The 14,140-nt window shown below is 35.8% G+C and overlaps 1 protein-coding gene across 1 annotated transcript in view; it reads right to left on the bottom strand.

Moving 5' to 3' along the window:
- rimbp2b (RIMS binding protein 2b) overlaps nt 1–14,140 on the bottom strand; it is a 155,075-nt gene that overhangs the window by 49,262 nt on the left and 91,673 nt on the right. Inside the window, exons 5-7 of the mRNA XM_067393934.1 lie at nt 9,432–9,536; nt 5,557–5,607; nt 712–922 (exon numbers count right to left, since the gene is read on the bottom strand). Of these exons, the coding sequence (XP_067250035.1) occupies nt 712–922; nt 5,557–5,607; nt 9,432–9,533 (364 nt within the window). The 5' untranslated portion in view covers nt 9,534–9,536. The remainder of the gene's footprint in view (nt 1–711; nt 923–5,556; nt 5,608–9,431; nt 9,537–14,140) is intronic.

Below are 14,140 nucleotides of genomic sequence, written 5' to 3'. Positions count from 1 at the left end.
TAATGATCGCCTAGCTCAGATCACATCGAACCATGCAAATTATTATTATTGTTATGCTTTGTTCTCAAATTGTTAATGTTAACAACATCAGCGTTGCATGACTATGTGTATTTAGTGTGTATTAGTGTTACCTGTAGATTTCAATTTCTGTAGCCACTCCGCAGTCCAAAGTCTTTTGGTTTTGACTACGGGTGAATCTCCAGTTGTCACAGATGATTGTCATTTGGACCTTTCTGGATTGCAATCCACCATCAAAATTATAAGTTTAATTATTGCAGCTGCTGTGAGAAAAGGCTATAAATGATCCGCCGCCTGCAGCATCCTCACATGATATAGCCTACTAGCTGAGACTCCTTCTTTCTGTTTATAGACGTGACATAATGACGCAAAGACGAAGGGCTGCATGCTCGATTTTGCCACGGAAGACCACCAGTACCGATTTTATTATGAAAGATTATTGCAAGCTTACTGTTGTGAATCGGCCTAAGGCAAGGAGATAGTTTTGAACACACTTTGGTTATGTACTTGACTGATTTTGGATAATTTTTTAACCAAAAAAAGTTACGGACAGCAGCTTTAAATTAATTAGAATGAATGAAACAGTAAAATGTCAAATATGGATTTTCACCACCACATAATCAAAACCATACCATGTTTCTTGCTATGTAAGGAAGTGTCAACACATGGTCTTCTTCAGTATGCACACATTACCTTTCCCGGAGGGGGCAGTGAGGCCGTTGAGGAGCTGGGAGAGGGTGAGGGGTTTGGTGGGTGAACCGGGTGAGTCGCTCCCGGTGAGCTGACTGCTGCTCAGAATATCTAACTTCCCAGCCTGCAACCTGAACTTCTCCAACTCTTTTGACAGCAGGTTAAACTGCTCACTCTGTGTCCGGCATTTTTCCTCCAGTTCTCTCACTTTAGCCTGAAAAGAGAAAGAGGGATGCAAAGAAAAGGAAAAGAGAAAGTAGTATTAAAAACGTACAGAGACCAGTTTGTCTGGTCTGTGATAAAAAAACATTCTTCAGCACAAAGATTCTAGCAGCACTGACATTTACAATTGTTAACATCTACACTTCACATTAACTAACCGAACAAAGCTAATGAATGGAGCCAACGAACTCTACCAACTGTGGTAAGCAACCTACAGTACAATACTACATGAATGGCCCACATCTAAAAGGAGGTTTTTCCTACCAAAAATCGCATTGTGTTCTTAGTGCGAAGGACACTTCTCAGCTTCAGACACCAACAGAATCAAACAAAGACAGGAGTCAATCTATGTTCAGCTGTTATTGTACAACAAATCTCTTTTTTGGTCATGAAATTAGCGATGGAAAGTAATATTACATGGAGGAGGGTACCACACATGCCAAAATAACAGTAAAAGCTGTTTATGCCTGATGATTTGACGAAACTCACATGAATACTTGTACATCAATATTATTAACTGCATTAGAGGTGTGAGTTTGCATTTTTATCATGTCAACATGGAACTGTAACTTGTGCAATGTGTTTATGCACAGTTACAAGTTTAGATAAATCACTAAACAGGGCTTTTTAGGCAAGGAAATTAAAGGAGGGTGGTGAAAGGAAGACATGTCACGTTTTGCAATCCATCAGTCGTGTTTATTGTTGCTGATCTGATCTGCAAACGCACATATCCATGAGGCGCTAACAGGATTCAGCACAAGGCAGCATACATGCATCGCAACACAGGAAGAGCAGAAAGGATCAGGCAGTGAATGAGAAACTTTAACCACTGAGAACAAACTTACTTTCATGAACATGCCCTCAACTACAGAGGCTGCCCTCATCTTCATTTATCTCCTGTTAAGCATCTGTACTATCAAAAAAAAAAAAAAAAAAAAAACTGCCTCTCAAGAGGAATGAGGGGGCAGCTGGATGGTTTCAAACAACTTGGTTTGGAAAAAAAAAAAAAAAAAAACCAGTGAAACTTAAATCTAGTGGAAGACTTTTTTACCCTTTGTTTGAAGATGGTTTTTCAAAGACAAATCTGTTTTTCATTAGTTAAATATCTATTAAAATGGCAACAAGCTACCACCCATTTTACATACATTTTAAAAATACAATTCAAATAATAGTAACATAATATTAATAATAAATAATATTTAAATATAATGAAATAAGATTTAATTTTATATTGTTTTTTATTTTTTTTTTCCATATAAATTATTTAAAAAATAGTTTAATGTAATGTACAAACACAATTCCAAAAAAAGTTGTGACACTGTACAAATTGTGATTAAAAAAAGGAATGCAATAATTTCAATAATAAACTTATATTTATTCACAGTAGAATATAGATAACATATCAAATGTTAAAGTGAGACATTTTGTCATGCCAAATATTGCCTCATTTTGGATTTCATGAGAGCTACACATTCCAAAAAAGTTGGGACAGGTAGCAATAAGAGGCTGGAAAAGTAAAATGTACATATAAGGAACAGCTGGAGGACCAATTTGCAGCTTATTATGTCAATTGGCAACATGATTGGGTATAAAAAGAGCCTCTCAGAGTGGCAGTGTCTTTCAGAAGTCAAGATCGGCAGATGATCAACAATTCCTCCAATGCTGCGGCGAAAAATAGTGGAGCAATATCAGAAAGGGGTTTCTCAGAGAAAAATTGCAAAGAGTTTGAAGTTATCATCATCTACAGTTCATAATATCATCCAAAGATTCAGAGAATCTGGAACAATCTCTGTGCGTAAGGGTCAAGGCCGGAAAACCATACTGGATGCCCGTGATCTTCGGGCCCTTAGACGGCACTGCATCACATACAGGAATGCTACTGTAATGGAAATCACAACATGGGCTCAGGAATACTTCCAGAAAACATTGTCGGTGAACACAATCCACCGTGCCATTCACCGTTGCCGGCTAAAACAAAAAAGAAGCCACATCTAAACATGATCCAGAAGCACAGGCGTTTTCTCTGGGCCATGGCTTATTTAAAATGGACTGTGGCAAAGTGGAAAACTGTTCTGTGGTCAGACGAATCAAAATTTGAAGTTCTTTTTGGAAAACTGGGATACCATGTTATCCGGACTAAAGAGGACAAGGACAACCCAAGCGTTCAGTTCAGAAGCCTGCATCTCTGATGGTATGGGGCTGCATGAGTGCGTGTGGCATGGGCAGCTTACACATCTGGAAAGGCACCATCAATGCTGAAAGTTCTAGAACAACATATGCTCCCATCCAGACGTCGTCTCTTTCAGGGAAGATGCATTTTCCAACATGACAATGCCAGACCACATACTGCATCAATTACAACATCATGGCTGCGTAGAAGGATCCGGGTACTGAAATGGCCAGCCTGCAGTCCAGATCTTTCACCCATAGAAAACATTTGGTGCATCATAAAGAGGAAGATGCGACAAAGAAGACCTAAGACAGTTGAGCAACTAGAAGCCTGTATTAGACAAGAATGGGACAACATTCCTATTCCTAAACTTGAGCAACTTGTCTCCTCAGTCCCCAGATGTTTGCAGACTGTTATAAAAAGAAGAGGGGATGCCACACAGTGGTAAACATGGCCTTGTCCCAACTTTTTTGAGATTTAAAATTTAAAATCAACTTATTTTTCCCTTAAAATGATACATTTTCTCAGTTTAAACATTTGATATGTCATCTATGTTGTATTCTGAATAAAATATTGAAATTTGAAACTTCCACATCATTGCAATCTGTTTTTATTCACAATTTGTACAGTGTCCCACCTTTTTTGGAATCAGGTTTGTAAATATTATTTGATTCAAATAACATTAAAAACAATTTAGGTTAATTCAATTATATATCTTTATAAAACGGTTAGTTCCTGTCCTTGATTCTGATTGGTCAATAGCAGTGTTTTATTCACGACAATACACGGCTATGACCGCTTCACCCAATGGTTCTGTGTATCACTACACAACACACTTAGCAACACTCTTAGCAACGTAAAGTGTTCGTTCTCAATTGATATTGTTCACTGAAGATTAATGTATTATGTAAAACTAGTACTGAGAAAGAAATCGATTGAGTGAGTTTATTACCTACATTCAGATTTAGCATTTTCCTTCAGGTCAGTTCTATGTTCATAATAAAAATCTGTTTAAATGTCCGATGTATTATCTTGTCCTTTTAAAAGTTAAGGGATTTTCCCATGACTGACAGCACTAGTCAAAGCATTTGTCAGTTGGATCTTGTTCCGTGTTCACAACAATTCAGTCTTTTCAATGTAAAAGCCTTCACTACTGACTGACACACTCATAAAGACAGTCTTTGCCACCATCTAATGGTGTAATAATGTAACTTCTGTGGATGTTCGCGGTCAGGGACCATTTTTTTCCGGCGGAAGGAAGGCTTTTAGTGAAAGTTTACTTCATGAAAGTTGCATTTATACATATTTCTGGTTTTAATATTTGTATTGTGTGGTAACCGTTTTATAAAAGCAATAAGGTACTCGAGGTTAGTGCTGTATCGTGAATAAGTCAAGGCTGAAGAGGTTGCTGGCACTCTGCTTCACGTCGTGCCTAACAAGGCCCTTCAGCCGTGACTTTTTCATGATACAACACAGCCTTTCGTACCTTATTGCTAATATATATATATATATATATATATATAGATATATATATATACTGTATAATGTAATAAATATTTACAAATATAAAATGCAATAAAAAGCAGCTGTTTGGCTTTGAAGACAAAAACGTGCAAAACATGACCTGTTTTTATACTTTAAACATTTATAAAACACATAAACAACTTTTGTCTGGTATGTATTAAATGACTATGAAGGATGATGGTTTGTACTAAAACGGTTCAATAATTTGATCTATGGCGATATAGATCAAAGATATTGATCAAATGTTTACAGATCAATCATGGATATGAGCGGTATTTGACAGGACAGCTAAACGAGGTGACAGGAACTACCCCAATGAGTCACACGGGGAAGAGAGGGAGAACTTTGAGGAGAAGTAACTCGAAAATACCTGCATGCTGTCCAAGTGATTCTGTATATGCAAAAAAACAAACAAAAACAAAACAAAAAAGACCAGTAACATAGTGACAAGAGATGTAAGAAACCAAACAAATCACAGTTGCACACACAAACATTTCTTCAGTTTCAAAAGTCACAAAGACCCAACATGAGTACAGTTTTTTCACCCACATTTTCCCTTAATTGCCAATTAATGACAGCAATGAATGAAAAGAACGAAGTAGAATATGGTGAATAAATCATAAAATGTGCGTCAGAGAAATGTACATTAGTTTAAAGCATTAAATAATGAAACTAATCAGTAAGGATATTTCCACAAGAACTTAATAGTTTATTTAATAAATTTGTCTGAATAACTCAAAATAAAAAAGGTGTAAGCTAAGATGTGACTCATATGGTAGCCAGATTTTTGGCTAATATGAGAAAATACATGATGACGCATGTGGAATGTGCTGTACTTTAAAGGTCGGCCAAGATACGATTTAAAATCGCATGCTTATATGCACACTCACATACACATGCACTAACATTCATGAGTAGACATCGTTACTCACCTCTAACAGATGGACGGCACCTTCATGTTCCTTCTTAGCCTCAACCTGAGCCTATAAATAACACAAAAATAATACACAACATCATTAATACCAAATTAGTCACTGACATGCTCTTTATAAAAGTCATGGCCAGAAATATTCCTATATGTTCCTACATCACTCTACTGACAGATCAGCCATTCTTTTGCAAGCTGCTCCAAATTTTCAAATGTATTTAGATCCAAATGTATTGCTTACCAGTTCTGAACAGTCCAGTGTTGTGCTTTCAATGATTTTTAGGTGTTTATGTAAATAAAACGTATTTTTATTTGTAAATATAGAAATACTTGGGATTAATCTAGTAAACATGTTCATACACTCAGAAAAAAAAAAAAAAAAAAAAACTGGCAAAAGTAATATTTAAACACATGGTTTCAATTACATTTATTTAAATATCTTTAAATTTGCTACTGTAAAACCGAACAGTGAAATTAATGAAAAATAATGAATATAGTAATGATGTAATTAATGAAAAATAATGAATAAAGTGAAATGAAAGTTCATTGTACTTAACAGAAAAAAGTTGTGTGAACTGAAAATTTGATTGTAGTAAGCTGAACTTAATATGATTGAGTTGCAGCACATTTCTAATTACCAGCATGCTTTGCGTCAGACTGTATAAGTAAAAAATGTTGAAATTAAGTGTTATTTTGAGTGTTTTTGGACAAGATTAACATAGGGGGACATAAGTTAATTTTTAATGTTGTGTTATGTTGGGATTTACTTAAATGTTTTGAGTATTCTGGACTTACTAAGTTTTACTCCTGTTCTGTCATTGCTTTATAAAAATACAGATACATTTATACAGATTCTCTATTTACATGGCGGAATTTGACGAATCTGCTCATGTGCAATGTTAATACGCAACATGGGCACAAATGCATTTTCTATTTAAACAACGTGGTGCAGGATGTGAAAATTATAACTGCCCTGGGCTGAAACTAGTCGCACCTAGCGTCGCATTGCGCCGGGTGTATGATAGGGCCCAATATCTTTAAGTTGAGTTAACTCTAATGATTGACCAATATCTTTAAGTTGAGTTAACTCTAATGATTGACTAAACCAACACTAAAATATAAGCAAATTTAACTTAAAGGATAACTTAAAGGATTAAGTGAACCCCACTGAAGTCCATGGAGACAAATCCTGGAATGTTTTCCTCAAAAACCTTAATTTCTTTTCAACTGAAGAAAGAAAGACATGAACATCTTGGATGACAAATGTAGTTGCTTTGCCTTTTACCAAATTGTTTTGCTTAAATCCAACAAATTTTGATTTCTTAAAACACATTAATTACTTATTTTAAAAAGTTTATTTTAAAACATTTTTATTAAATACATGTATTCATAATTCGTTATACATCATTTAATTAGTTCAGTTTGATGGAAATTTGTCATATTCTTTTCAGTGTAGAAACATTCTATTCCCAGGTTTGGTTGAATAAGCTTTAGGCAACACAGACTTGTGATCCGATGTATTGTAGGGTCATTTATTGTAACTTTCAGCAGCTGTGCAAAACAGCCTTCAGTTCCACATGAATAGAGGAACATCTGTTTGAGTGTCAGCCTTTGCAGCAACAAACGTGAACAACATGTAAAACATGCAACAACATGTAAAAACATTTCAGAAACATGTATGGAGGTAGACCTTTAGAACAACAAAACTGTGTTCTTAATGTCTTGACTTCTTCTGATGAGTATGTGTATGTGTGTGTCATTTCCTCTTTGTTTATTCTCCTCTGTAATCACAGTGCTCCATTCAATAAAGACAGACAGTAACTCAAACGTTTCAGTGGGTGACAATGTTCTCGCATTCTGCAGAAAATGTCATATTTGATCACCCGCTCTGCCATTTCATTAGAGAGTAATTTACTGTGGGCGGTGAGACAGCAGCACTTTTCTTTTCATTTAAAAGAGAAATAAGTGGAATATTTCAGTAAGTTACCTGAACCTGCTGAAACACCTTTTCATTAAACATCTCTCTTCATTAGGAGCACTTTGACAGCTGGATTTTATTATTGCGTGTTTCTTCAACTTCAGGCAATTTTGTGTCAAAGGGGTTGAATTTTAATTAAAACTAAATGCTTTCTTTTTATTATATGAAAGTCATTTAAAAACTATCTTGGAAACTTTTTACCATGCTTAATCATTCATCTTTTCATAATACCTTGTATGTAATGATTTTTACTGTCCTAGAGTTAGAGTTTCTATCTTAAATGATGAAAATCCATCATAAAAATATGATACACATTTCTAAATGAAGAGTTTCGTTGCAAAATGAGATAAATCCGTTTTTAACATTTTTGTCAAAACATGTTTATTATTATGTTATCATGTTATTATTTTGTTTTATGGTGCTACTTAGCTGTATTTTTTAAGTTATGAAGGTTTAAATCAAAACAAACCAACTGCAGTTGAATTGATATTAATTGGAATGCACAACCAAAAAACAAGATTTTTGAAAAATTAAAAAAATGGATTTATCTCGTTTTGCAACGAAACTCTTCAAATATTAACATCTAAACAAAGAGCATGAAATACCCCTTTAAATATGTTATTCAAATTTAAATAAATATAATATTTATTTATTTTCCCCCAAAATAAGCTGTAATTTTGTCAAATGATGCAAAACATTTGAAATTATTATTTAATTTATTATTCATTTAGGATACATATTATATGAATTCAGCCTTCAGTCACAATTCAGTCAATTTTCAAGTCATGTTATTGTAAAAACATTAAATGCAAACTATTTAAGTAAGCATAAGGTATGAGAGGCTGTGCTGTATCGTGAATAAGTCACGGCCGAAGGGTGTTGTTAGGCATGACGCAAAGCGGAGTACCTGCAACCTCTTCAGCCTTGACTTATTCACGATACAGCACTAGCCTCGAATACCTTATTGCTTTTATAAAACAATTACCACACAATACAAATATTAAAGCCAAAAATATGTATCAATGCAACTTTCATGAAGTAAACTTTCAATAAAAGCCTTCCTTCCGCCAGAAAAAAATAGTCCTTGACCATGAACAGCAACAGAAGTTACATTATTACACCATTAGAGGGTGGCAAAGACTGTCTTTATGAGTGTGTTAGTCAGTAGGAAAGACATTTACATTGAAAAGACTGAATTGTTGTGAACACGGAACAAGACACAACTGATAAAAATGCATTTACTAGCACTGTCAGTTACGGGAAAACCCCTTAACTGTTCAAAGGACAAGATATTGCAGCGGACATTTTACAGATTTTTTTATTATGAACATAGGACTGACTTGAAGGAAAACACTAAATCTGAATGCAGGTAATAAACTCGCTCAATCAATCTTTTTCTCACAATACTCTTCTACATAATGCAGTAAGCCTCAATGAACAATGTCAATTGAGAACGAACACTTTACATTTCTAAGAGTGGTTACTAAGGGTGTTGTGTAGTGATACATAGAACCGTTGGGTGAAGCAGTCACAGCCATGTTTTATCACAAATAAAACACAGCTATTGACCAATCAGAATCAAGGACAAGAACTAACCGTTTTATAAAATGAATTAAAACACACATACAGCCCATAGTTAAAAGAAATACCCTATTACCAGTCCAAAATCTTCTGACAAAACCACCCACCAGCTGATTAACCATCTACTGTGTACCATCATTGACCAGCCTGAAACCACGTAAAACAGCCTATCATCAGAATCCATTCTTGATTGATGAGTTTAATCAATGTATTTAATCAGACACCAGAAGCCTTAAGCATGACACAAGGTCTTGTACACTTTAGTCTGGACGTGAGCTTGATCCTATGGTTTGGTGTGGCTGGAAACCCTGACCTCTCACCTTCTGCAGAAGGTCAATCTCCTGCTGCTTGGCACTGAGGACGGCCAAGGCTTGTTCATGCTCTAATTCTAGCTGCTGCCTCCTCTCTGCAGCCTCTCGCATATGCTGGGAAAGAGAGAAGAAAGAGCAGGAGGTGAGAGGAAACTCAGCAAAGGATGAACATAGACAGAATGAGAGCAACCATCAATCATTGTTAAAGGAATAGTTCACCCAAAAAAGACAACTCAGTTGTTATTTACTTACCCACAAATTGACTTACTTTCTTGAGTGGAGCAAAAAAAAGGAGACATTAGAATGTCCAAACTGCTTTTTTTTCTCCATGCAATCAAAGCACATAGGGATCAGAGACAGCCATGAAACCATTGACTTTCATTGTAAAACAGCTTGGACATGCTGTTAGATAACTACTTTTAGTGATGCACACATACAGACACACAGTATGGATATGGAACTGCATTAGATGATAATACAATTTTCATTTTTGGGTGAAATAATTCCATTAAAAACTTTTTAGGTCACACAGCTTTTAGCTGCAGTTAACACTCGACAAATGAGTCCCTGCACTGATCTATAGACCCTCTTTTTATATCAGCTTATAAAAGATCATCAGTCTCCAGGAGCACCAAAGACAGAGATCCCTACTAATCCTGTAGTATCTGATCTAAATGCTAAGATTCTTCGTACCCGAGCATATCAACTCAGAATTAGGGGCCATTCTGTTCGAGTTTATTCCACTGCGCTGCTTTTCCATAGTTTTTCTACGTAAACATGCATGTTTTACTGTTGCGCTTACATCCTGCATCTATCGCCTCACAAATAACACAGTCTCATAAAAATGTGGCGCTTATGTTTAAAGAAGTTTAACTTTGTAAAACGCATCTCTAAATATTGCATTTTTTTCAATCCACTGGCTTTGCATTTCCTTTTATAACGTCACCATGAAATCAAAATTGAAAATTCAATTTTTTTTATGGAATACTGCAGTATTTATTGTAAATGATTTATTTGCGCACATCGTTTTTGTAAAATTCATATGCCCTCATAATCTATTAAAAAAAAAAGACTTCCCTATGGTGGCCGAGTTGCGCTGCAACCAGCAAATTAAGAAAATGTCCCAGCAAAAAACGAAAGACGAAGGGGGATCGAGCATTTGCAGTTGCGGCTCCTAGGCTATGGAATGCGCTTTCAGTTGATGTGAGATCCTCCCCCACATTGGACACTTTTAAATCTAGCTTGAAAACTCATTTATTCTCTTTAGCCTATGATGTTGTCTGAGTTATATAGGGGATTTTAGTTGTTTATGGCCTATCTGCATGTTTTATTTTCATCTTATGAAATTGTTCAGCACTGAAATTGAAATTGTTCAGCACTGAAATTGTTCAGCACATCCTCATTGTATGTGCGTTATGGTTATTTGCAGCGCGTTTCTTTATTGGTTGCGTTGTGAACTTTTGCAGCACATGTGTTGTCAAACTGATGAAGATGTTTTCTTAATTTGCTGGCTTCTCTTTTTATTTTCATGTGTTTTCTTCAGTTGCAGCATGTTGAGCTCTCTCGGCCACCGTACTTCCCCTTTCTCTTGCATCAATTCATTGATCATGTGTTTACTGAGGACAACCTGTCACTCACATGAGATCACATTTATAGAAAACCACAACCATTCAACAATCCAATCAAATCCCAATGGACAAAATCAAGTCCCGCTCTACATTTTTTCTAAAATGTAGAGTGGGATATAATGACTAAATTTCAGTCTGTTCATTGAACAAAGTTATTACATGACTCCATAAAACTTGGAAAACAGATGTGGTCACTACAAACTGTTGTTGCATGGTTTTGAGCTGCACTTGCTTTTTTTTTTTTAGGGAAAAAAAAAAAGTACCAGCATATGGATTTGAAATGACATGAGGGTGAATAAATGATGGCAGAATCTTCAATTTTGGGTGAACTATCCCTTTAAGCACTGAAAACAAGAGCAAAATGTCGTCGTCAATCAGGTTTGTGTCATTTGCTTCACCCCTTCAGGTAAAGCAAAAACAGAAGTGAAGCATCATGTCAATCAGCCAGACTAAGCACAGCCACGGAGCTTCGCATGATCAATAAAGGCTTAAGGGTCACGGCTCTGTACATGAAAGGGTGTGTGCAAACAACACAGCATGTTCAATCAGCGCCGATTACTGTCCGACAACATCCCCAGAAGCTCTTCTGACCTGTTAAAAGTACACAGTGACAAAACCTAGCAATCTTCTTTCCATTTATGACAGGAGAGGTTACAGGGGATAAAGGGTAAAGGAGGGATTTTCCATGCTGCTATGAAAGAGGAGTGCAGGAAAAAGGAAGGTTAGAATAATCTAACCTTCAGAGGACACATAAACTGTACTGTGTGTGAAATATGTCATGGTTATCTGATCATCAAGTATGAACGAATATCTCTATGCATATTACGGGACAAAGCAATCTAATAAAAATCTGAGTGTCTCATTTGTATGTCTTAATAGATTATCAAGTACTCTTTATTTATTAAATAGCTTAATAATTTTAACAAAAAAATATACATTTTTAATTTATTTACTTATTCACTCACTCCCTCACTCACTCAATAACGATTAAACTGTTCCAGCTTATTTTGCTAATAATAAGGCATCTGCATTAAAAGTAGACAAACATGTACATAGAATTCAAATTATATTTTATTGGTTTAGACTTATCTAAACCAATAAAATATTGTGATGCTACTAGATTAGTTAGTTCCTTATTTTTTTTTTATATCAAGGCTGATAGATTTAACATATTTCTCACTTTGTACATTCAGCAAAACTGTCACCTTATAACCTTATATATATGAAATTTAAAAAAATAAAAACAAATGCATTTTTTTTAAAACAATATTAACAGCATATATATCTTACATTCAAAAGAAGTGCTGGGTTAGTATATTTTGTGGGGGGAGGATATAATTGCGCATAACTGTTGTGTCATGCACAAATGCATTCCGCAGTGCCTTAGCTGGCCAACCATTCAAATCACATACAGCAGTGGTTCCCAAACTTTTTAGAGTGGCGTACCCCCTGAGGCATTTAACATCCTTATGCGTACCCCCTCTCCTCCACTTAGACTGCAGTCCCACCTTTTCCATGAAGGCACAAAATTTGTTCCCTTAAATTGACTTTTAGGTGCATTTTTTACATTTATAAAGGCAAAGTTTCAATGTTTTATGTCAAATTCTTAACATTTCATTAATTTAATTGTGAATATAATAATAAAAAAAGCAATAAATCAAACTAAATCAATAATTTCAATCAAATGAAACCAGTATTAACAAAAGCCATCTTTGCACTGCAGTTTAAAAGGGGACCTATAATGCAAAATTCACTTTTGCATGGTGTTTGGACATAAATGTGTGTTGGCAGTGTGTGTACACAACCACCCTATAATGATAAAAAGCCAACCATCCTTTTTTTTTTTTTTTTTTTAATCCCCATATATCATAAGCAGTGTCTCAGAACAAGCCGTTTCCAGATCGCTGGCAATGTGACATCACATTAGCCACAGGCCCAGCCCACGAATGTGGACAAACACTGCCGTTTTAACATAGAACCACCATGTGCGAGTTCACAGCCAGTTGTACAGTCCGTCATTGCTGCACTGACGAGAATGTAACACAAGCATTTTAGGTGTTCTGTAGCTGGATGGATTAATCCACATAGCTCTCTCCATTTACTCCCGAAATCTGAGCTGCTGAAGACGAGGTGGATTCATTTTGTTTTCAAAATAAATGCTCCCTCAACTCTACCAAAATCCGTTTATGTCTGCGCGAATCTTTTCACACCGGATTGCTTTGTAAACAAGGGTCAACACAAAGGGACAATACAAAACAGAGGCTGTGCTAAAAATATGTTATCAGTAGAAACTGTTCATGATCCAGCTTGCAGCCTCCAGAGTGATACTGGATACGGCAGTAATGAGAATGAGCTCTTGAATCTCCGCCCTCTTAGGCCGAGCGCAGCAGCTCATTTGCATTTAAAGGGCACACACTGAAACGGAGCGTTTTTTCTTAACCCTGAAATGTGCTAAAAAATGCTATAAAATTATCTGTGGGGTATTTTGACCTAAAACTTCACATACACACTCTGGGGACATCAGAGACTTATTTTACATCTTGTAAAAGGGGGCATAATAGGTCCCCTTCAATGTTGCTCTGAGGTGGCCTTAATTCAGTTACAATGGCGCAAAAAGGCTAATGTTATGAGATAATGTTTTAAATAAAAAATTTTCAATAGAGAAATAAGAAATGATAGTAAAAACAAAGTGATACTTTAAAATATTAAACTAAAGCCACCAGTAGGTAAGTCACTGTATTAATGAGTAAAGGCGGCTGCACACTGCACACGATTTGGTCATCTGATACAAATTTTGAGAATCCTAAAAGATTCCTATAATCCTCGGCAAAAATCTGTAGTCTTTGATCGATAGTTTGACATGTTCACCGACAGCCGATTAATGACCGTTGATATAAAATTTTACCTCCAATGAAATTCTGGCAGTGTCAGATGATTTGGCGCACAGTCCTGCAGTGTGACTTCTCCTACGACTACTGTCAAATTGTCTTTGTTTTTCAAGATAAGCCGAGATCAAAATTAACACTGGAGATGTCTTTGTTAGGCACCATTTCATTCCCGTGTGTAATGCAGCTCACAGTCACCGAATGT

Source organism: Chanodichthys erythropterus, chromosome 9 (genome assembly GCF_024489055.1).
Source record: "Chanodichthys erythropterus isolate Z2021 chromosome 9, ASM2448905v1, whole genome shotgun sequence".
Taxonomy (NCBI): Eukaryota; Metazoa; Chordata; class Actinopteri; order Cypriniformes; family Xenocyprididae; genus Chanodichthys; species Chanodichthys erythropterus.
This window is presented reverse-complemented; position numbering and strand designations above follow the sequence as displayed.